We start from the raw sequence: 22578 nt of genomic DNA on the forward strand, positions 1-22578 counted from the left end.
TTGCGTTTACAACAACGTAGATTTTTAAAATTTTGTCTTCGTTTTCCCCTGGCCTGATAGGCTTTTACTACCTGTAAACACATTTAAAGGGTTCCCTTAACAAATCTTCCATTTTTTTCTAGTCATAGTATTTGCAGTTCTGCTTTAACCGAATGGAACGATTTCATGTCCATCTAATATTTATCGATTGAATTTCAATCTGAGTCAGGATAGCTTAAGGAGAAATTTATCACTTAGAACTATTTTTAGCAAATCGAACTAAGGCGCTAACAGTCCTTTTTGTTTTTATAAACAGTAAAAATTATGGTGGTTTTAGGTTCAAATTTAAGTTAATATTGTAAACTCAATATTTAAATTAAACATATTTAATAAATATCGACAGTATTTTACACCATTGCTCAATAAAAAAATTTAAACAAGTGGTTTGCAATACTTTTTTGGGAGTAGTTCCTTTTTACAATTGTCGCTTGATTTATGCTAACAGTGAGGTTCGCCAGTTTATAATAAGTAAGTAAGTTAATAATTCATATATTTTTATTCATTAGTTAACAAAGGTGAACAATTGTAGCCATGGCTAAGCTGTTTTCAAGTCGCACTCATTTAGATTTTAGATAGTCTCTTGCATAGTTAGTGAATTTTTTCCGAAGAAATGTAGCCTTTGCGGCTTGATTATTGGACTTTCGCTAATGCCAATGCCATGAAAATAATCTTCCTTCGATTTCAGGTTGCAGAGTTTGTAAAACTGTTTGAAGCTTCCATAGGGATTTCCTTGGAGCCAAGCAGCTCGCATCTTAGTTCAAAGGTTGTATATATTTCATTATAGCTTAGTAAATCATGAAAGTACAGTGCCAGATTGAGGGGGGGGGGGGGGGGCAACCGGGGCTCCCAGAATAGAGACTTCGGAAAATTTTTCTTTCAAATTCCAACTAGTAAACACTAGTAAACAACGATATCTTTGAGCGATTCAAAGCTACAAACAAGATGTTGCCAGACCCGAAAATGATTCTTCAATGGGCATTGCGTGCACTAGAATCATTGAAATCCTTCGTGGAATCAAAATGAAATGATTTGATAAACACAATGAAGCAGCCAAAAAAATATCCCATACTGATGAACATGTAGAATCACGCACCCGCACCAGAGCGAGAAAAGTGAGGTTGAATCCGCTCTATTACCGGAAAGCACAAGACGCAAATCTGTCACCCAAGGAAAAAAACAAAGTATATGTTTCTCTTACTGAAAGATTGCCTGCCTATGAAGCTGTACCTTCGAGATTTGGATTCCTGAATCACATCGAGAAGATGGATGCTGAAAATTTGCACGCTGCAGCAGAGGCATTGGTGAAAGTGTATCCGGATGATTTACAGCTTAGTCTTGGTAATGAGTTGGTTTAATTTGTGTCTTTAACTGACTCATACAAAAAGGAAAAGGACTATGGAACAGATCAATCACACGCCGGAACAATTTTACTACCAAATTCTCGAAAATCCTAAATTCCTAAACCACGAAATTGCATTGAGAATGTATTTGGTTTTGATGGTAACAAATTACACTAGAAAGCGCTCATTTTTAAAAATAAAAGTTATAAAAAATAGGCTTCGAACCACGATGGGACAAAACCGTCTATCGAAGCTTTCTCTCCTGAGCATTAAAAACGATTTACTATGAGAACTGGATTTCAACGAAATCATCAACGATTTTTCGGTGAACAAAGCTCAAAATTTTCCGTTCGTTAACCCTAAAATTTAATTTCAGATAATTCTTTTTTCCGTTAATATTTATATGTGTTTGTTCAATACTAAAGGAATCTACTTGGTTTCACAATAAATTGAAAACTCTAGTGAAAAAAAATAGCTTATATTTTAAAAATAATTTGGGGCGATTGGGTCTCCGCTCTTTTATTGCCCCGATTCTTCTGGACCTCTAAATGCGGCCTTGTGAAAATAGTTTCTATTGTTAAGGTTAAAATTGAGCTGGCTATATAAAACTCAGCAATCCGACTCAAGAGCTCTTGCAATAAATGCCTCTCGAGTGGAGTCCTCATTTTTTACAATGAATAGACTAAACAACGCAGATAAGTCCTGAATTCCAATAAAGCGATTTTGGGAGTATTTGGACATGCTACTCAAGGTAAACCGTTGTGTCGAGCCCATATAACATTTTAAAGATTCACTTATTGAACCTTTAACTCTTTCCTTCCCAACTTATAAATAAACTTTCAAGAATAAAATCTTATTGAGACAAACGTCAAATATTAACGAAGTCTCATTTCTTCATGACTACCATACGTTTGACAGTTTTTCAGTTTCTAATTCTTAGAAATACTCTTTTGCAATGTGTTTAACGATGTTTTTCATTTTCAATAAGTTTTTCTACACTTTTTTCTAATTTTTTTGGAATACAAACAAAACAATATTTTTTTACATCTTTATGAAAAATTTATAAAGGTAAGATTCCAATTTATCACATCTTAATTTCTAGTCTCGCCTTCAAATGTTTGCATCACACCAGTTTTTAAAAATATTGCACTTAGCCTCTTGATACAATTTAAATCATTTTAGTATCTTACTTAGTTTCTGGAAATTTTAATTAGATATGAGGCTTTTATTTGGCTCTATATAAAGTTTTGAGAAAACTTGAATTTAATACTTTCATAGATTCAAAAAACAAACTTTGGACTTAAATCTTAGTGCTGATTTCGAATACAAACTTTAATTTCAACTATTTCATAAGGTTAATAAAAAAATGGTTTTCGAAATTATTTTATATTTTTTAATATATTTCAAAAACTTGATGGAACAGATTTGTTAAAAAACTAAACTTACTTTCAAACTGTTTTGTCGGTCTGTGTTGAAACTCATTTTAGCATAATTGGTTTAATGTTTCTTTTAGATTTATGAACATTTTTCAAATATTATTTGAAATAACACAAAAATTCAACTAAATATTGAAGAAAAGGATTTTAGATTTGGAAAACCAAAACGGATTTTGTTCGAATTCTAAAATGTAATATTTCAAAAAACTGACGTGTTGCATTCATTTGAAGTCGGATTTGAAGAAGAAGAATCAGGAAGAAACTTATTTGAAAAAATCTGTTTTAAGTCAAGTAATTTTAGCGATGCATTTTTTCAAAGTATTTATATATTTATTTATTGGTAGGACTGTAAGCATGATTCAGGATAAAATCTCAAGTACATCGAATGTTATAGTGGGTCGTAACTTTTAAAAAAACAACACATTTTTAATACAATTTATCAAAATCAAGTCATGTGAAGCGTGGAGCGACTTTTTTTTTGTTGTCTTTTGGAATCAATTTATTTGTGCAAAATCAGTCCAATAAAAACATAACTTCCAATTCACTGATCTGATCAAATTTCTCCAAAATTAATTTCTTGTCAATATATTCTGTTTTGATAGCTATATTCGGTTAACCTAGACATAGAGATTGTTAATAAAATATTGTGTCTCAAGAAACTTGGCAGGAATTGAATTGGTCAGCAATTAATTTTGATGTTGTCATCAAACCGTTCTATTAACTTATACACGTATACATATTCGCATTGTAGCTTATTAAAGCTTTGGTCCTGATGGTCATTCACATAGGTTTGTCATTTTGTACCTACTGTTTGTCGTCGTAGTCGTTATTGGTCGTGTTAAGCCAACTTAATTTTCTCGAGGCTATACAATTCTTACATTTACAACCATTTATAGCCTTGACATTAAAACACAAGTAATAAATCCTTATTAAGTTTCGAGGATTTCAAGAAGGCATTGGTGGCGGTGTGTAATTAACGTTCATCTTATAGTGCCTTATTTCTACTTTTTCACACAGCATAATACGTTTACACGTAGCTAGCGGTAGGTATATACCTTACATAGGGTACTACATAGTCTATATCGTTCATTTTCTCTCCGGTTGTGCCATAAAGACATTTATGGAAAACCGGACAGGATATCCTACCATCCCATTCCATTAGGGTTTATCCATATAGCTTTATAGCCATATTTCATGCAATTTTCTGCAGACGGCTGACTTCGAACGGCGAACCAAAGGCAAGTCGGCAATGTCCAACTGACTGACACGACAACGCACACGACCGTCGCGTCGAGTAGACTACTACGTCCGACAGATAGACGTTATGAACGAATAACCAAGCTGTTGGTAAGCCCATGTCTGTAGGAGAGCAGTAAATTACAAAAGTCACCGAGAAAAGATGAAGAACTCATTGTAAGGCACAAGAAGGATACCGTAAAGCCTGTACGTACAATACAAATAGACGTCACACATACCCACAATACGATACAAAACAGCAGTCCGCACATAAAAGTGCGGATAGTCGCACAAACGCACGATATTTCAAGTCCACTTTCCTCCATTATGGTTTTGCCATTTTATACGAAGACATACATACATATGGGGGAGGAAAGAAATTACCGGAAATCGTTGAACATCAGTTGACCTTCCCTTAAACAGGGTGTTGGAAAATTATGTACCTACAAAAGATACAACGCCAAGGGCTGGAGTGCTTATGAAAGTAAGAAAATTGAAAAAAAAACAATGACCTGAACAGGGTTTCATAAGATTAAAAAAAATCGCTTAAGATCCAAAACTTTCTTTGAACTTATGTAAAACTAATGCTTAATTCATCAGTTTATGAAACACTTTTCTGTATTTTATATTGACCGCAAATAAGTTCTGTCGTTTATAAAGAAAACCAGACGATGATTGAGTAAAACTTTTAATCTCATATTCTGATTCACAGATGTCTTTATATTTGGCAGACAGTGACTAAACATTAATTGTAGGCTTACAACCTACAATTTTTAGGCCACCATTTCGAAAAAAATCTTGGATTTCTGGCTACGCGCGCCGCCGCCGCGCCACCACCGATTTCCTGTACAGAGTACTTTCAATATTTCAAGCCCAAATTTTGGCTGAAGAAGAAAATTCTGGGCTTCCAGATGAGAAATCTTAAAAAGCAAGGATTGGTTAGACACTGCAGAAACCAAACTAAACATCGAATACAATTTCTAGGGTTTACTCCGCGTTATAAGACCAAGAAGAACTTGGAAACCAACAGTCCATAACCAGTGGCTAGTAGCTGCTATTAAAATATTGTTCGGCAAATCTTAAAATTCATTTAGACAAATTTATTCATTTCAGACTTTCTTAATCGGCAGGACAAAATTTATTGGTCATGCCTGCTTTATCTTAGACTATTGATTTAGGACACCTGTGTGTCATTAAGTGACGTCTTATAACTAACATTAGTGACTTGTTTACAAATCTCTATTTGAGTGGCGTGATAGTATTTTTATTGACAGCATATTTTATGAATTTTCAATTGCAATGAAGTAAATATATCGTATTATATTACAGGCTTTAATTTAGTGACGTCTATTGACGCCATCTTACAATAATTTAATGGCAAGACAGTATTTTACATGCTTAAATAATAAACTAGTTTTCTTTCAGTGAATTTAGTGAAGGCGACTGATTTTAAGTGACAAAGTTTTTAGTATGCGCCTTGATATAAGCCACTTTAAGGCAGTAGTATGACTATAATTGATGTGGCGTGACGTTTGTTATTAATTTTAAATTGTTATTGGAACATTATGAAACACCCTTTATAGGATCAGTATTATTCATTCGCACGTTTTACATTAGCCACCGGATACAAACCTTAAAAAGATCTGTGCAAAACCATTTTATAGTGCCTGGCAATGGTCACTATATAAACGCACAGCTTTTTTATAGTCCCTTTTCTTCCTCCCCCCTTTCCAACTAATTCACGCTACCTTCTCTCGCTATATACTCGAAGATGGTTATGGTGACGACAACAAGGACAACGATGATGATGATGATGGTAGTGATAGCCATGACGATGAGAGTTTTTAGAAAAGAATGAAAGAAAAGTTATGCCCGAGATCATAAAAGGTTTCTCTGTTTTTATATATATTTTTTTTTTTGAACAGTGCTCTTCGTGATGATGATTCTATATTCGTCGTCGTTGTCGTAGATACTTTTAGTACCTCGAGAAGTCGTTGTCGCAGACCACTGACATAAACATATACCTACACATGTTATACAGTGATACCTTTAGTATATAAGTACATACTGTATGTGCGACTCTGTAATGGGCGTAAGTGCTAACATATCCCAGATAACCTATTTTCTCTATAAATGTAGGTACTAACGAAGAACTTGTCGGAAGGACGAGACAAGTAAGCGCATTGCTTGTGATTTATATTTATTTGGATTTTTTTTTGTTCTCCTCATACTATCAACCTGATGGCCCTATGTTTGTTACGAAGTGTTGTATAACAGCTATAAAGGTACGGCTATGTCTTTCAAAAGGATATAATATCCCCTTTTGCAAAATGACCAAGTCGCTGGGAAACCCATTTAAAAATTTATTAATGTAATTCCACTGACGATTAGTATCCATTTAGAGGGGGGCGGCGAGTTGAGCTTTATGAACATTATAAAATCCTTTAAAATTCATTTGGACGTAATATACAACAAAGCTCAAACGCCACGTGATTCGTATATTGTATATATGTAAGGAGGGAAATTTGATATGACGGTCCTTGCGGGAATGACACAATAATGCTCTATATGTTATATTGAGATTATGTGGTCGAGGGTTAAATTAAACCTATACCACTTACCTACAAATGGGGGTTGTATCAAAGGTATACAGTTGATTGAAGATGATGTTCAAGTAATTATATTCCATTATATCAATGAGATTATCAAATAGTTCGCTGATGAATTTTCAATTAAATCAAAACTTCAATAAGTTAAGTAGTTTTTTTTGTGTTTTAATTAATGGCTTAACATGCTTTGACAGTTTTGTTAAATTGAACTCTTATTGGCCTGTGATGTGAGAATTTTATTAGTGATTATCGATAAATACAATAATTTTTAAAATTTACTTTTACACTTTTTTATTTTTTATTAAGGGAAAATCCAATGTACGAATGTTTTCATGGAATTTCTATTCTCTAAAATGTCTACACATCCAGGATAATTCTTTCAAAGCATTACATACAAATGTTTAAAGTGATTTCATTTCAAACTTAGATTTAATTTAATAACACATTAAAGTTTAACATAACTGCACGGGTATAATTTGAGGAATTTTTAACTGAGAGTTCCAAAACATTGCAACTTTGAGCTGAGAGGAGCTTGCCTATGCTGAATAATTCAATCTTCAGTGTACCTGTGTATTGGGTTCAGGGAGGGGTGAGGTTGTTTTTGGTGGTCATGACACTCATGTGGGAGAGTATTTTTGTAATTTTCGTAGGGTTTTTTATGACCCTCATTAAATTTTCAAATTAAATTTGTACACTTTTAAGTGAGGACTGCACCAAAAATACAATATAAAGTTTAATCACACAAGTTCATCAACTTTTAACCAATGGGTAATCTTGGAGGGAGGGATCGTACTGTATGAGCTAAAGGGTGATTTTGTAGCTATTATATTTTTGGCAACACTGGTTTAAACATCTGACACACGTTTCGTGTTTTGTTTCACTGTCAAACATCTTCAGGTTGGTCTATAATTTACCCATGAACCGTCTAACAAACGAACAACGCTAGCAAATTATTGAATTTTATTATCAATGCTCTGTTAAGAAATTTCATCGCGCTCTTCTTCCATTTTATGGTCAGTTTAATCGACCCACTGAAGCGGCTATGCCCGAATATTGTGACTAAATTTCGCACCAAATTTACATTGTTGGATATAAAACCACCAACCTGCTTACGTAGAGTGCAAACTGCAGAAAATATCGCAGCTGTATCAGCCAGTATTAATGATGACCATCAATTATCGGTTCTTCGCCGTTCGCAGCAATTGGGCCTCGATTATTCAACAACGTTGAAAATTTTTGCGGAAGGATTTAGGTGCCTTTTAAAATACGGCTTGTGAAAGAATTGAAGCCGAATGATCTGCTGTAACGTACAATTTTTGGTGAATGGGCTCTTGAAAAGTTGGCAGAAAATCCACTTTCTTACCGAAACATTTAGTTTAGCGAGGAAGCTTATTTTTGGCTCAATGGGTACGTAAATAAGCAGAATTGTCGATTTTGGAGTGAATATCAGCCGGAAGCATTGCAAGAGCTTACAATGCATCCAAAAAAGTCACAGTTTGGTGCGGGTGCGGTTTATGGCTGTTGGCATCGTTGGGCAGTACTTCTTCAAAGATGATGCGAATCGTAACGTAAAAGTGAATGGTGAGCGCTATCGTGATATAATATCCAACTTCTTTTTTGCCCAAAATGCAAGAGATTGAATTCCATGACATGTGGTTTCCCCAAGACGGTGCCACATGCCACACAGCTCGCGCAACAATTAAGTTATTGAGAGGCGAGTTCGTTAAAACTTTTATTTTACGTCCAGGGTCGTACATTTGCCCACCTAGATCGTGCGACTTAACGTCTTTAGACAATTTTTTGTGGGATTATGTTAAAGCTTATGTCTATACAGACAAGCCCGCTTCAATTGACGAATTGGAAGACAGCATTGAAGAATTTATTCGTGAGATACCGGCCGAAATGTTGGAAAGAGTGTGCCAAAATTTGACTAAGGGGATGGATCATTTGAGGCGCAGTCAAGGTCAACATATGCAAGAAATAAGCTTCAAACATAAAAGTATATGGACCGTACTATTGATTCAAATAAAGATTTCATGAATTTTTCTGAATTTTATAATTTATGTGTTTTTTTTAAGAACTTTCCTATAGCTTTTCAATCACCCTTTATTGAGCTCATACCGTATGAACTTCGACTGGATTGGTTAGAGATATTGTAAGCCTGTGTATCATCGTTTCGCTCGTATCACTGAAAATATCGCTGCTGTAAGTGAAAGTGTTGCCGAAGACCCAAATATTTCGATTCCTGATCGTTGTCAGGAATTAGGACTGTCTTACGGATCATTATGGCGTATTTTGCATTTTGATCTACATCTACATCCAAATAAAGTGCAGCTCACACAAAAACTGAAGTCAGCTGACCAGTTAAAACGTAGCAGATACGTCGAACGGGTGCTTGAACAACAGGCGGAGGACGGAGATTTTTCGAACAAAATTTTACATCCACAAAAAGTCACTGTTTGGTACTCTCTTAGGTCCGGAGGTGTGATTCCACCTTACATCTTCGAAAACGACGATGTAAAAAATGTCACCGACAATTCGGAGCATTATGGTTATATGAAGACCGACTTTTTTTGCTTGCTATGGAATAATACGACTATAGGAGAATATAGGCTTTCAACAAGACTGTGCCACATGCCACACAACTCGAGCGAATATGGCTTCAGTGCAAGAGACATTTCCTGGGCGCGTAATTTTTCGTGATTGAGTCGATATTAACTGGCCACCGTGATCATGTGATTTGACAACGCTGGTCTTCAATTTGTAGGGCTACGCTAAACACCCCGTTTATACAGAGCACTTAAAAAACAACATTCGTTAAGTTATGGCTTACTTACAAATCTGCCCAATATGTATCAAAAAATGGTCAACATTTCTAAAAATTTATAATATCTGATATATCTGGATGAAATGCAGTCAAAACCCCTCTAAACTATTATATTTTAGCTCTTAAGTAGAGCATTTTAATAGAACTGTTTGAATCTTGAAACACTTTCATATATTTATTACATACCACTTAGCAGTATATGTTTATAGCCATTGCAGCAATGAATGGCCATGCGCATATCTGGTTTTTATTTTAGAGGTCTCTTAACTTTCAACATGGTCAAAGCAGTGAACTGAAATTGTTCTAAAAAAGAACCCCTTAAATTTATCATAAAAAAACTTCAATTACTAATTGAAAAGATAAAAGAAATGGAGTTCAACACTTTACCTATCTCAGCTTTCCTTAATTCCTTGCTTCCTTACTTACTTTTAGTTGTTGAATAGTTGTTGAAAAAAAAAGAAAGATAGAACCGTTTCTTTTGAACAATTAAACTAAGTACATTTTTAACGTATTGCCTGCATCATTAGAGAACTCCAATTGCAAATATCCACCATATGAACATTCCGGACGAGAAAGAAAACGAAAAAAAGGCTTACAAAAAAGAAACCTATTCACAAATTAGACATTCCTTGCACGGTTTAACTCACACAACAAAAAAGGAAACAAAACAAAAACTACAGAACCATTGTCCTTCTGTGCAGCGCACGTTCTACATGAACAATCGCCGCCAATTCAATGATAATCTGCACAATGTGCATGGAAATTCCATTTGACCAAGGACAACACACTCACATTACCATAACCATTGTAATCATGCAAAACTTAAACAAAAAAAATTCTACCATTGAACTGTACATTCCTTCTTATTTTTATTTTCAACCAACTCCTCCAACCAACCAACCAACCTAACGAAAGAATGATAGTCCTTTATATGTTAAAAAAAATTGATAAAAAAGTACAAAATAGAAAAAGAAATAGAAGAATAAAAGAGAAGAAGAATACGAGTATAAAACATGAAATCCACTTACATTCATCGCAATTTTCACTTCCGTTTACGATGCATTTTGCCTTTTTATTCTTCATCCAGTTATCCTTACAGCTCAGGCAAAATCCATTACTGCTACATGTTGCACAGCCCGTAGGACAGGCCACACACTCCTGCCGCTTTTTGTCCGAGTAGTAACCATCCGGGCAGCTATTTAAACATTTGCCATCCAACGCATACCGCCCCGAACGACATGTTATACACTGGGACTCCGATGAGCCATTGCATGTGGCACAAGACGAATGGCAGGATGCACAACTGCAAAAAAGAGAAGAAAATAAGATAAAAAAACAAGTAAAGAAAAACCGGAAACAACAGTTGAACAAAATTGCAATCATTATACACAGGATAACAAAAAAGGACTAAATATTTCCACACAGCAAAAAAAAAAACTATATCTAAGAAAAAAAAGAGAACCTGAGGAAAAGAAATCAAAGATTTTCCCGAAGTACGAGTATAGCACTTCCTGTTTGGATTTTTGTCATCATATAAAAGGAACAAATTACCTAAAGTGGAAAAAGCTCAACTAGTGAAAAAAACACGATAAGATCAGAAATGTTCCTGATTTCTTTCATAGTCGAAAAAATTTCCAAGACACATCTGGGAAATATTTTCCAGTCCACGTCTTGGTTATTTCAAGTAATCCTGTAACTGTTTTAAGACTTCAAGCAACGGATGTTGATAGAAAACAGAACCTATGAGCAAGAAAAGAAAATAACATGCCAAAAGAGGAAGAAGAATTGACATGAGACAGAAATCTTTAAAAGGTATGAAAACGCCTTAAATTTCTATATGATCCTTTTCCTTTATATTGATCAGCTGTTTGTATAATAAAGTGCTCTGGCACATTCATAACTTATTAAGTATTAATACATCTAAAGATGGTCCTACTTAAAAATCTTTAATAATAATCCTTGCAGTGACGTCTATGCAAAAATAAAAACTCCCTAAAAAGGATGAAATCAACATTATCTTGGAAGCAGACAGACAAATACATATTACTCAAGTGCTTTTATAGTGAGCCTACATTACGATTCAAAATCTGATTGCTGAGATGTTTTGAGTACCATCTCAACATTATGAAATGTACATATATTGATTTATCTACCAGACCATTAAATGACCGAAACAACCAAAGCCCTTCAATGTCAATAGATTGGTTGTGGCACATTTAGGTCTGCCAACCTTCTTCAAAGTCTTATAACTGCTGCTTGCTTCTTCTATATACACTATACATAGCTTCAAAGTTGATTTTTCCAAGACCAAGACATTATTATTTGCCGTCACATAATTTCAATCACCGAGCGGACTCTTGAATCGAATAATAGGATCCATCTTCAATATTATAGAAATGAATTCAACCGATATGGCGATGTGATGTTTCGAAGGCTTAAGTGCATATAATTTAATGGAATATTCTTAATGATTCCATGTTTATGACATGTATAGCTTTTGAGTGGTGCCTGAAAATGAATATCTCTCGGAATTTTTATTAAAAAAAAAATATTTCAAAAAAAAAAAATTACAAAACTTGTAAACACTGATTGGAAATCCAATATTGTGTCCCATCTAAAGGACATTCTATAGATAATAAAAAACAACATGCAAAATGGAACTTTATCGTTTCTTTAATTTCTGATCAATGGAAAAAAATATTGAGAGCAATATCGATAGCAAAAAATAATTCCATGGAGGGAAATATTTCAAAACGATGAAGTGCTTACAAAAAATGCAAAAAAAAAAAAGATTGAAAACGAATTTCCGCGCCATCACAATCCAAAGAAGCTACATCATAGTTATCCTCCTACTTCCTCATCGTCGCGTCCTCATCATCCTGGTCAATTTCATTTTAATATGAAAAAGCATAAGGGGAGGTGGGTTTGTGCACAATATACATGGGTACAGTATTTATGGAAACTCCAAATAGGACAGGACACTATCGGACCGCGCGTTTCAAGTAAAAGGGACAGTAATGAAATCGAGTAACGGAGAGGCTTTTGTGAATGCCATTGAATGAAAAAGTATGTCCACTTCAGCTTCAGTAGAGGAAGTTCGTTCGTTCTCCCACAATAGTGCCAGATAGATAGAGTCTTAAATTAATGAAATATCATAAAAATAATAAATAGGCTGCTATCAACGTTATGCCAGGACACACACACTTAGACACATAGTACAAAAGTATGCATAGATATTTAAGAGCTTTTTGTGTTTTGTTTTTTGTTTATGTTTTACTTTCAATAACTAGATGAATAAGGCAAAGAAGAATGAAACTTTGGAAAATTAAAAAAAGTGAGTGTTTTAAACCTTTTAGAAATATCAAACAAAATTTGAGAAGCTTTCAGCTCTTTCACGCAAGAAAAATACATTTTAACTTTAAGGTGATAATATTAATTATGTATTTTTTACGGTATTAAGATTAATGTTATGATGCGAGTATGAAATTTTTTTAAAACTTTTATCTTAGCTATTCTCTGTTACAAACCTGTCAAATTGCCAATTGTCAAACTGACCTGCTAATCTGACGTTATAAACTTACAGAGCACAAAGACTTGACAAAGTAAAAATATTACACATTTTTAATAATTTTGGAAAGATTTTCATAACTGAACCTGATAACTAAAGTGGTTTTCTGATATCCATGCCCATGTTCTGCATTTCACTTATTGTGAATACAATTTGCGAAAGTGAATTTATATTTTCCACAATTGAATTTTCGAACATGCAAATGGATGTTCTGTATTTCGGTTTGTTGCATTTTTTGAACACATTCCAATCACATTTTTTATTTCTGTACATTTTTCTTTGCTAGCTTCCTTCTGCTAGGAATCGGAGGGTTGCAGCAATTTTTTGAATTGAAGGAATCGATGAAGATATTATAAAATTTTCATACAGGTGACAGGTAAATCCAATATATATATATTTGATTTGTCAAATTCGTCTTCTTTTTTTCTCTTGAATTCAGCTTACAAAATAAAAATGGATGATCCTTCAATTCTGACAGTTCGAAGCAATTTCGAAGTTTTCGAAATCGATAGAATTGAAGAATATGAAATTTCATTTCACGTGAAATTTAAAAGTGATTTCAATTTATTTTCGGTATGACATTTACTTCAGCAAAAAAAAAATTAATTTTCGACCGAAATTTGGAACATGGAAGCTAAAGTGATTTTTGAATTTGAATTTGAATTCAAAATAGCCCGACATTGGTTTTTTCTTTAATTTTTTTAGGTTTTTATTTAAGTACACTATCTTATACAATTTCAAAAAATATTTTAGCTACATTTTGTTAATTGTTTTATTTTTGAACTTCTTATAGGAAGCTTTTGTAATCGGTCAGAATTTCCGAATCAAAAATGTTAACACTTCTCTTTATATCGAAGAGGTTTTAGATAGATGTCTGTGTGTTTCAGTTTAAGTACGGGTTACTATATTTCGCCGTCCATATCTTAAGAAATACCAAATTTATTGTCTTAAAAAACATTTTATTTTACATAGAAAAATTTAATTGTAGTTTTTTTACTATGCAATTTAAAAAAGAAGTGAACATTTTGGATTGCCACAAATATCTCAGGAACCAATAACCTTGCGACTTTTATTATTTTGTGTGTTATATAAAAATCTGACTTGATGCCAAATTAGTATAATTTAAAAAATAAAATCAATCAAAGGTTCCTTCTTATAAATTTAAAAAAAAAAAACAAAAAATTGTTCAACTCGAGTATTTTTGGAACTAAAAATGAAATAACCTCCAAAATAATTCTATGCAATGAAGAGTAAGGTGTTTCACATCTGCTTAAAATGAATGTAAGGGTTTTTCTTATAAACACTAAACAAAAATTACATAAAATTGATAAAAATTGATCTTCTATTCTCGATACCTTATGAATACATGAAGGTTTTGATTTCAAAATGTTTTAGAACTCTGCAAAATTTTGTTTGTTATCGTAAGAAAAGTAGTCTTAGGAAAATTCAATAGAAATTTTGTCTATGCGGGTTATCCATTTTGCGGTTTCAAAATATTTGCTCATGTTATTTTTCTTTTATTATAAAGTTTGAACGTTGACATTATGTGTGACACTCTAAATCCTTTAAATGACAACCACGCGAATTTTGAAAGCATAGATTTTTTTGAGGGAGGTAATTTTCGATAACTTTTTAACACATATTGGACCGGTTTTTAAGTGCTCAGTATTTAAAGTTTTATCTGCATAAACACGGTCTTTCGTGTAGTCCCACAAAAAAAGTCCAGCGGTGTCAACTCACATGATCTGGGTGGCAAGTTGTTATCGCTTCTACGAGAAATTACGTACCCATGAAATGTCTCTTGTAATTAAGCCATTTTCGCTCGAATTGTATGTCATGTGGCACCGTCTTGTTGAAACTATAAATTTTCCAAGTCGTATCCTTCAATAGCAGGTAAAAACAAGTCAGTTAGTATATGACTATAACGGTCCAAATTGACAGTCATTCTATCGTCGTTTTCTAGAAAGAAAGGTCCAAGCACACTTCCGGACAAAAGACAGCACCAAATAGTGACTTTTGTGTATGTAATGGCCTATCCTCAATTATTTGGGGATTCTCAGAACCCCAAATACGACCTTGGGAATGGTCAATTGGCTTCAGTTGTTGTGTTAGCTGGGCTTAATATGGATGTAGGTGTAAATTCAAGTCGAAAATGAGCCTTAATGTGCCGTAAGACATCGACATTTCACTTACAGAAGCGATATTTTAAGAATCACGAGCGAAACGATGATGCATAGGCTTTAAAATACCTATAACCAAATGAGTTTCTTCAAATTTATTTACAATCTTACAAATAACTTGGGTTGTGGGACGACAATGTAAACTATAATCTCCTCTTAAAGCACGATATGTGTCTGCGGCAGAATCACTATGTATTTAGTAGGTTTAAACAATTTGTATGCGTTGTGCGATAGTCAAAAGTTCCGTTTTCGTAAATATCAGACTTTCAAATGAAAAAAAAAATTGGTCTAACAACTTACAGCCCTATTATGGCTATCAACTATCAATTATTTGATAACTGATAACTTCTATCAATTTATTGATAATTTGGTATAATGGGTATCAAATGATAATTTTTCACCCATTGTGAATACTTATCAATATACGATTGTGAATAGGTTTTGTTTAATGTTTGACGTTCGTCATTTGTGTTAAGTTCTTGTTTTTTGGTCTTTAAATAATTTCGGCGGAACAATGTAAGTTGTTTTCATTAAATAAATTTCTCTTTTTTTTAATAATAATTTGTTTATTTAGGAGTAGAATAGTTAGCAACAGAAAACAAATAGAAAGGCTTGTGGAACATTTGTGGAAAATTGTATCGATATCATATTTTTTTAAAAAGCAAGATAAATTTGCTTATTTTAATTCATGAATTTATAATTTGTCCAGTGCAGTGGGTTTGAAGCATCTCGTAATACTGTTTATTTAAGATTGAACGATAAACCTTCGTTCCTCAGTACAATTGCTTTTAAAAAACAATTCTAGTGAAGGCATTTCGTTCTTCAATTTGTATATTGAATATAAACTACAAAAAAAAAACTTTTATAAATCGTATTTAAATTACAATTCTTTACCATTTAAGAATATTTGATACATTTGTCAACGAAGATTTTGTAGCTGATAGAATATTTGATGGGTTTCAATATGTTTGATAACCGTAATACCGAGTTTATCAATAAAGCTCTTCACAATAGATTTCACTATTCATCAATAATATTGATAATTGATCACCATAATACCGATTCATTAATTTTGTTGATAAGTATCAACTATTATCAAAAATCGTGTTGATATTTGATAACCATAATATGGCTGTTAGCTTGACAGGTGTCAAATTCCAGCCCTATATGTTATAACCGCAAAATGGATAACCAGTTATAAGAAAAAAAAACTTTTAAAAATGTAACTAAATTTAATAAAAGTAGAGTTTTGACTGAAAATCTCATGAAACAAATCTTTTTGGTCACTTAAAGTTGATTTTTAAGACAAATTCATTCATTTTATTTTTGAAACCTATAAAAAGAACAAAAAACCGATAAGAAATGGTTTTCGACTCAACTATTGAGAGAAAAAAGAAAAATGTTTTTTTAAATTCTTTTATTTTACACAAAATATTTGTATTTACATTATTTAACAACGTAATCAATAATATTGTTGCTTTCAAATTTCTTAATTTAATATCAAATATTGTTATCAATATTTGGAAATGGTTTTAGTAAAAAATTATATTCTTCCGAAAATACCACTAAATTTGGTAGACAAAAAACACAAACAAAATTATTAACTTTAAAATTATTTGATTCAGTACTAAATCTTGTTTATGATATTTATTTATTTTTTGGAAAAGCTTCGATCGACAATTTAAAAAAAGTTTAGAAAAAATAACTAAGAACTGATAAAAATTAATTTTCGACTAAAATATCTTAAGAACTAAAAAAGGCTATTGACTTAAATCTTTCTTCATCTAATACAAAGCTTTGTTATCAATTTAGAGTAAAATAAAAACTTGAAACAAAAAAATTAGTAACATAATTTAAATATTTAAGGATATTGTTGTCCTCGAAGATATCTTCAGAAAAAAAGCTAAAAGTTTTGATTGCATATCTCCCCTTTCACTATTTTACTTCACAGTTAAATTGAATTATTACAAGAAATTATCTATCATTTCATTTGAATTTTTTTAGCGGGTACTAATTGGAAGTTTTTAGTGCGATTTGCATCCCAGAGTCTTGAAACGTAACAAAAAAAACAATATAACTCCCAATTGAAGTTAGAATACCATTTTCACAATTTCGAGTTTCACAAGAATGATCAATGTTAGTTTTTTTAGAGACGTTGTTCTAAAAGGCAACGTTTGCCAAACATTTTTTTGAATTGTGGTATTTGAAAATACATTATGTACTTACACCAATATCCTTTTGAGATTTTTCATAAAGGTATTTTGAATGAATATAAAAACAAAACGTTTTTCAGATAAATCGTACTCGTAATAATTTTAGAAAACATATATCAAGAGTTATTGTAGCGCCCGTAGCGTGATGGTAAGTGCGTAGGACTATTACGTCATTGGTCTTGGATTCAATCATTGCCTATGTCACTTAGTTCTTTTAATTCATGGGTACTGCCTCTTGCGATTTCTCAAATTAGCCTTCCGCACTTGGCGTATGTAAACTGTTTTTCTTTGATATTATCTTTTATATTCAATTTTATAGAAATAAATGTTCTGTTAAAACTCATGTTGAGTTCGATTTTTTTTGTTATGTGTAACATATTTGGTAAAGTGAAACCATCCAACTTGGCTTCGATTCAATAAACCAATAAATATTGTTCTCAGCCGTTTTACCAATATTTATGAAGTATTTGCAAACCATTGAACAGTAATGGGTATAATTTCATCATTTTAGTTCGCAAAAGAATTTTCTCTCCTAAAAGGAGATATGCACAATGCCAAAATGTATATAAAGCTGTTATTTCTTTTAGCTCTTGTGTGCGTAGAATTGTAGGGATATCAAATCCAGACAAGAATATCCTTTTTATATATGAATTATTATTACTTCCTTTGTATAGTGTTAAAAAACAAGAAGGACAAAAAAAACTTCCAAACCCTTTTGAAGTAAATCCGAAAATTAAGGTGATCATTGTGTGTTGAATATACATACTCGTACATATTTTCCAGGCTACAACAGCTCATACCTACAAGCTGTATTTATGTATAGGTAGGTAAACGTATTTGTTCTTTTCGACGCGTTTCAGTGAACGAAACGAACGCGTTCAACCGATTCGCGTGGAAATAATTGAAATTTTAGGTAGTTTTAGTAGGTGTTGTATACGAGTACGAGAAGACTGAATTTTCATTTAAATAAACCGCAAAAATAAAATGTGTGTTTTGTAAATTTGTTCACAATGTGAAAATATTTAATGGATCTTTTTGTCTGAAATAAAGGGTTTAATCGGATATGAATGAAACGAAAAAAAGTAACGTTAAGAGACATGGGGTATTTTGAAGCGCAGGGAATAGTTTAAAGTGCTTCACAAAATTTTTACTGATATAAATATATAAGATTGATATAATTAATCGATGAAATTTGAACTCAAGCCACAAGATCCAAATGTTTTTGCCTGCAAATTTTTACAGATGATTATTTACGATTTCGAAATACAAAAAACGTTTTAAATTATAAGATTGCACTACTGCTACATGAAATTTATGTTTTTATGTTTGAAAATATTGAAGAAGGCCAATTTTTTTTCTAATTTTTTATATGGGAAATGAAATTTCTGCTGCTTAAATGTTAAAAGTTTTGCAGAAAGACTATCGAAAGCAAGAACTTACGAGTTGTGCAATGTTCCAAGACAGCAGCGTTAAAAACAAGGCACAAACAAGATACCATATTCTTTTCAAGGCATCTCTGAAATTTTCAATGATCTCACGATGTTCGAAAGTATTCATACTTAACGCACCGGTCAATAAACAAGGTTCTAAACATTTGGTTACAAATTAAAGCTTGATAGCGAAATTGTCTGCCAATCCTTTAATTCTTTTAATCCTTTGTCTGGGACATCCACATGGGCTTATGAAAAATTTTCTATAATTACTAATTTATTACAATTTCCTACTTTTTATTTAGATGCATTTGAAAAACACCTTCAAGTCGATTGCAATTTTATAGACTTAGTAAGGCATTTGGAAAATTATAAATAAATCAAGTGGCGCAACTGTCCGTTGAGAACTAGGGTTTAGTGACTTACAACTCCCAATCATTCCTGTGTGCGGGTACTGTTATCAGAGATGGAGGAGACCTACAGTTTTATGCCGAATCCGAACGGCTAATTTGGGAAATCACTTTTCATGACAAGAATTACTCTTGGAGGATTCGTCAATTCCTCCGCGTGGAAAAAAAACTTTAAATGGCTCGTGCAGGGATTGAACCCAAGACCTCTGGAATGACAAGGCAACGCAACAACCATCATGACACGGGGTACATTAAGCCATGGAATATTCATCGACCGTTTCGTTATGTGCTTTTCATCATATCTTAGACAAAGACATTATAGCTTTATGTTCAGGAGTTTCCATTTCATACAAATTTTGGTGTACCTCAAGGGAGTGACCTGGGTCCTTTGCTGTTTATTTTATTTATTATTTATTTGCATTCAATTTAAAATGATTTTTCAATTTTTTGAATTATTAGCTTCATGAAGTATTGTAAAGAGCTACAAGAAGATTTAAATCAATCTGGGGAATGTTTACAAGAGCGACCTATAGCGGTAACAGTATTTTAGTTTTAAGTGTAAATTTGGGTAAATATTGTGAACTTAACGTTACTATTTAACGTGTTTAATAAATATCTATAACAAAAACTGGTGAGATACACTTCAACAAACAAAAAAATTAGTGCTTCAAGTCTGACATTTAGCATTCAGAGACCGTACGCTCTGTCTAAATTGCTGAAATATCAGAATAATCAATTAAACAATTTGTTGGTCTTCAAAACAGTGAAATCTCGATGAATGCTAAGAACACTCAATTCCTGGAATCATAATTTTTAACCTTTAAGTCAAAAACTTAACTCATATCGTTTCACAGCCACCGTAAAGGGACGCACTTTGAGAAGGATGATGTGAACTTAGAAGAACAAATACAATTTCTTAGAGATTTATTTATAAACAAATTCCCTGTATTTTATGTTTACACATGGTATAAGAACATTTTTTGATTTTCTAATTTAATTTTTGTAAAAATAGACTCTGAACATAAACGAAAATAAATTACCATCAACTAATTTCAGCCTGTTTCCGCCCATGCCTAATTCTGTCGCTGTGGTTGAATTTCTTACCCATATCTTGACTTTTTGTACCTAATTAAAACTTCAAAAGAAAATTGAGCCCACCACCTATTGCTAAGAATGAATAAGGACATTATTTCATATTTTAAATTTTTAGCGCGTGCCTTTTAATTGAGCTTCCTGAAGAGCTTTAAAAAGAAAAGTTATTAATATCAATTTAATTTTCTTATATACCTACGTCAACTGTCACAGTATACCACCTACATATACCGCCTTAGTCATATTTTCAAACACAAACTAAACCTATCATTTCCACTCCCTTTTTTATTTTTTATTTATTTTTTCATCATCACTTTCCTTTAAATTTAAAAGCAATAATTTTCTAAACTTCCAATTCTCCCTTAATTGATTCGATCAAAACCCTTAAAGCATCCATTTGTTATCCGTATACACTTTTTTGAGTGTATCCATAACCCAAACAAAAACAAAATACGACTTTCTCGTTTCTAATTTAATAAGACTCTTAAAAAACTCCAAACAAAATTCCTCCTTTTTTGTCCTTGACTCTACTCTGTTGTTGTTTTTTCTTTGTGTATATCGTTATATCCAACAAATCATCTAAATCTATAATCAATTGCAATAAAATACGAACAAAAACAAAGATGAAAGCAGTACATATTCCATGTTCCATCCCCGGAAGGATACAAAAATAACCAAGAAGAAGAAGCGAAAAAAAGTCGTTTTACAGATTTTTTGTTGCTCCGAATCTATCATTATCTCTTACATACGGTTTCGTCTCGTCCTTTTTCGATACTGTTGTTGTTATTTTATTTTTCTTATATCATCCTCAATGACAACAATTTTAAAGCATTATACTTTTTGTTGTTGCCCTATTTGAAATTTCATATTGTGTCATTGAGTATACACCGTATATTCGGTTTTTCCGAGCTTTTGTCCCAAAACAATTTATTCTTCAAAAATGTCCTTCAAATAAAAAATAAAAGAAGGGAATTTCATCCTTCTGTGTCTGGTGAGAGGCCTTAAAATGATTTGTTCAACTATCAAAAAAAAGGAAAAAAAACACATTTTTTATTCCTTGAAGTAAGAAAAACGTAAGAAAATTGGAGTTTAGTTGTGAATGTATTTTATACCCTTTTCACGGTTTAGACACATAAATATATGTAAGTACGGGTAAAGAAACGACGAAATTTTGTACCCCGATTATGCATTTCCAAGCAAATTGTATTTTGTGGCGGAATTTTGTTTTTTCTTTATTGGTTTCAGAACCATGTAAAAAATCGACATATAATTTTAAGGGTGTTTTTTGAAATAAAATACAACAAGAAAATTGTAAAATTTTACATAGTATGAATTTTTTTAAATCTACACCTAGGCTATTATTGTGAATAGCGAATCGAACTTTGGACTGAAAGTGAACATATTTGAAATTACTTATTTCGCAGATCCCATTCTAATGGATGATTTAAAAGCCAATTTTGTTTTTAAAAGAGATGATGTTTAGTTTGAACGTCAAAGTTTACATATCTTTATTTCACCAATTACTGGAGCTCTCAAAAACTTTCCCTTTGAGTGGAATTTTATATTTATTAACTCTCCATTGAAAAGTATTTTAATCGTTCCAAATTGTCGAATTGAAATTTTTTACATTTCTCGGCGTTTCAAGTTCAGTATAGTTGAAATAAAAGATTTTGAGAGAGATGACTGTGCGTGCGTGTGTACGCACGTTTGTAAGTCCGTACATTCGCGAAGTTTTTTTCGTTTCCCATAGCTCAAGAAGCAGCAGAGATTTGACTTTAAATAAATTTTGTTTTACACATAATGAGGCAGAAAGGACTCTCAACAATTAAGTGGGCGTTTTTTTTAGCAATTTAAAAAAGGGTGAACATTTTGGTTAACCCAAAAAAACTCACGAAACTTGAACTAAATTTTATACTATATATTGTACCGTGATACCAAAGAAATATATCTTTGAAAAAAAAAAACGAAAAAACGGTTTTTGTTTATATATCAAAACAACTGAACAAAATATTTGTCACCTCAAAAATTTAACGATCAAACAATGATTTTATCTCTAAAATAATTTATGCAACAAAAAATTACGTTTTTAAGGTTTGGTAAAATTTTGATAAAAATCGAACTGACAGTTAAAAAAAAATAAAAACGTAAGAAAATTATTAAAATTGATTTTCAACTCATATATCTTTTTAAACATTTTG

General features: G+C 32.3%; 1 protein-coding gene across 3 annotated transcripts in view; it reads right to left on the minus strand.

The window, feature by feature from the left end:
- Window positions 1–22578, minus strand: part of LOC129946942 (furin-like protease 2) — a 524816-nt gene that overhangs the window by 16836 nt on the left and 485402 nt on the right. For all 3 annotated transcript variants that reach the window (XM_056057326.1, XM_056057324.1, XM_056057325.1), the window contains one exon: window positions 10516–10790. In XM_056057326.1, the coding sequence (XP_055913301.1) occupies window positions 10516–10790 (275 nt within the window). The remainder of the gene's footprint in view (window positions 1–10515; window positions 10791–22578) is intronic.

The sequence above is a fragment of the Eupeodes corollae genome, chromosome 2 (assembly GCF_945859685.1).
Source record: "Eupeodes corollae chromosome 2, idEupCoro1.1, whole genome shotgun sequence".
NCBI classification, from domain to species: domain Eukaryota; kingdom Metazoa; phylum Arthropoda; class Insecta; order Diptera; family Syrphidae; genus Eupeodes; species Eupeodes corollae.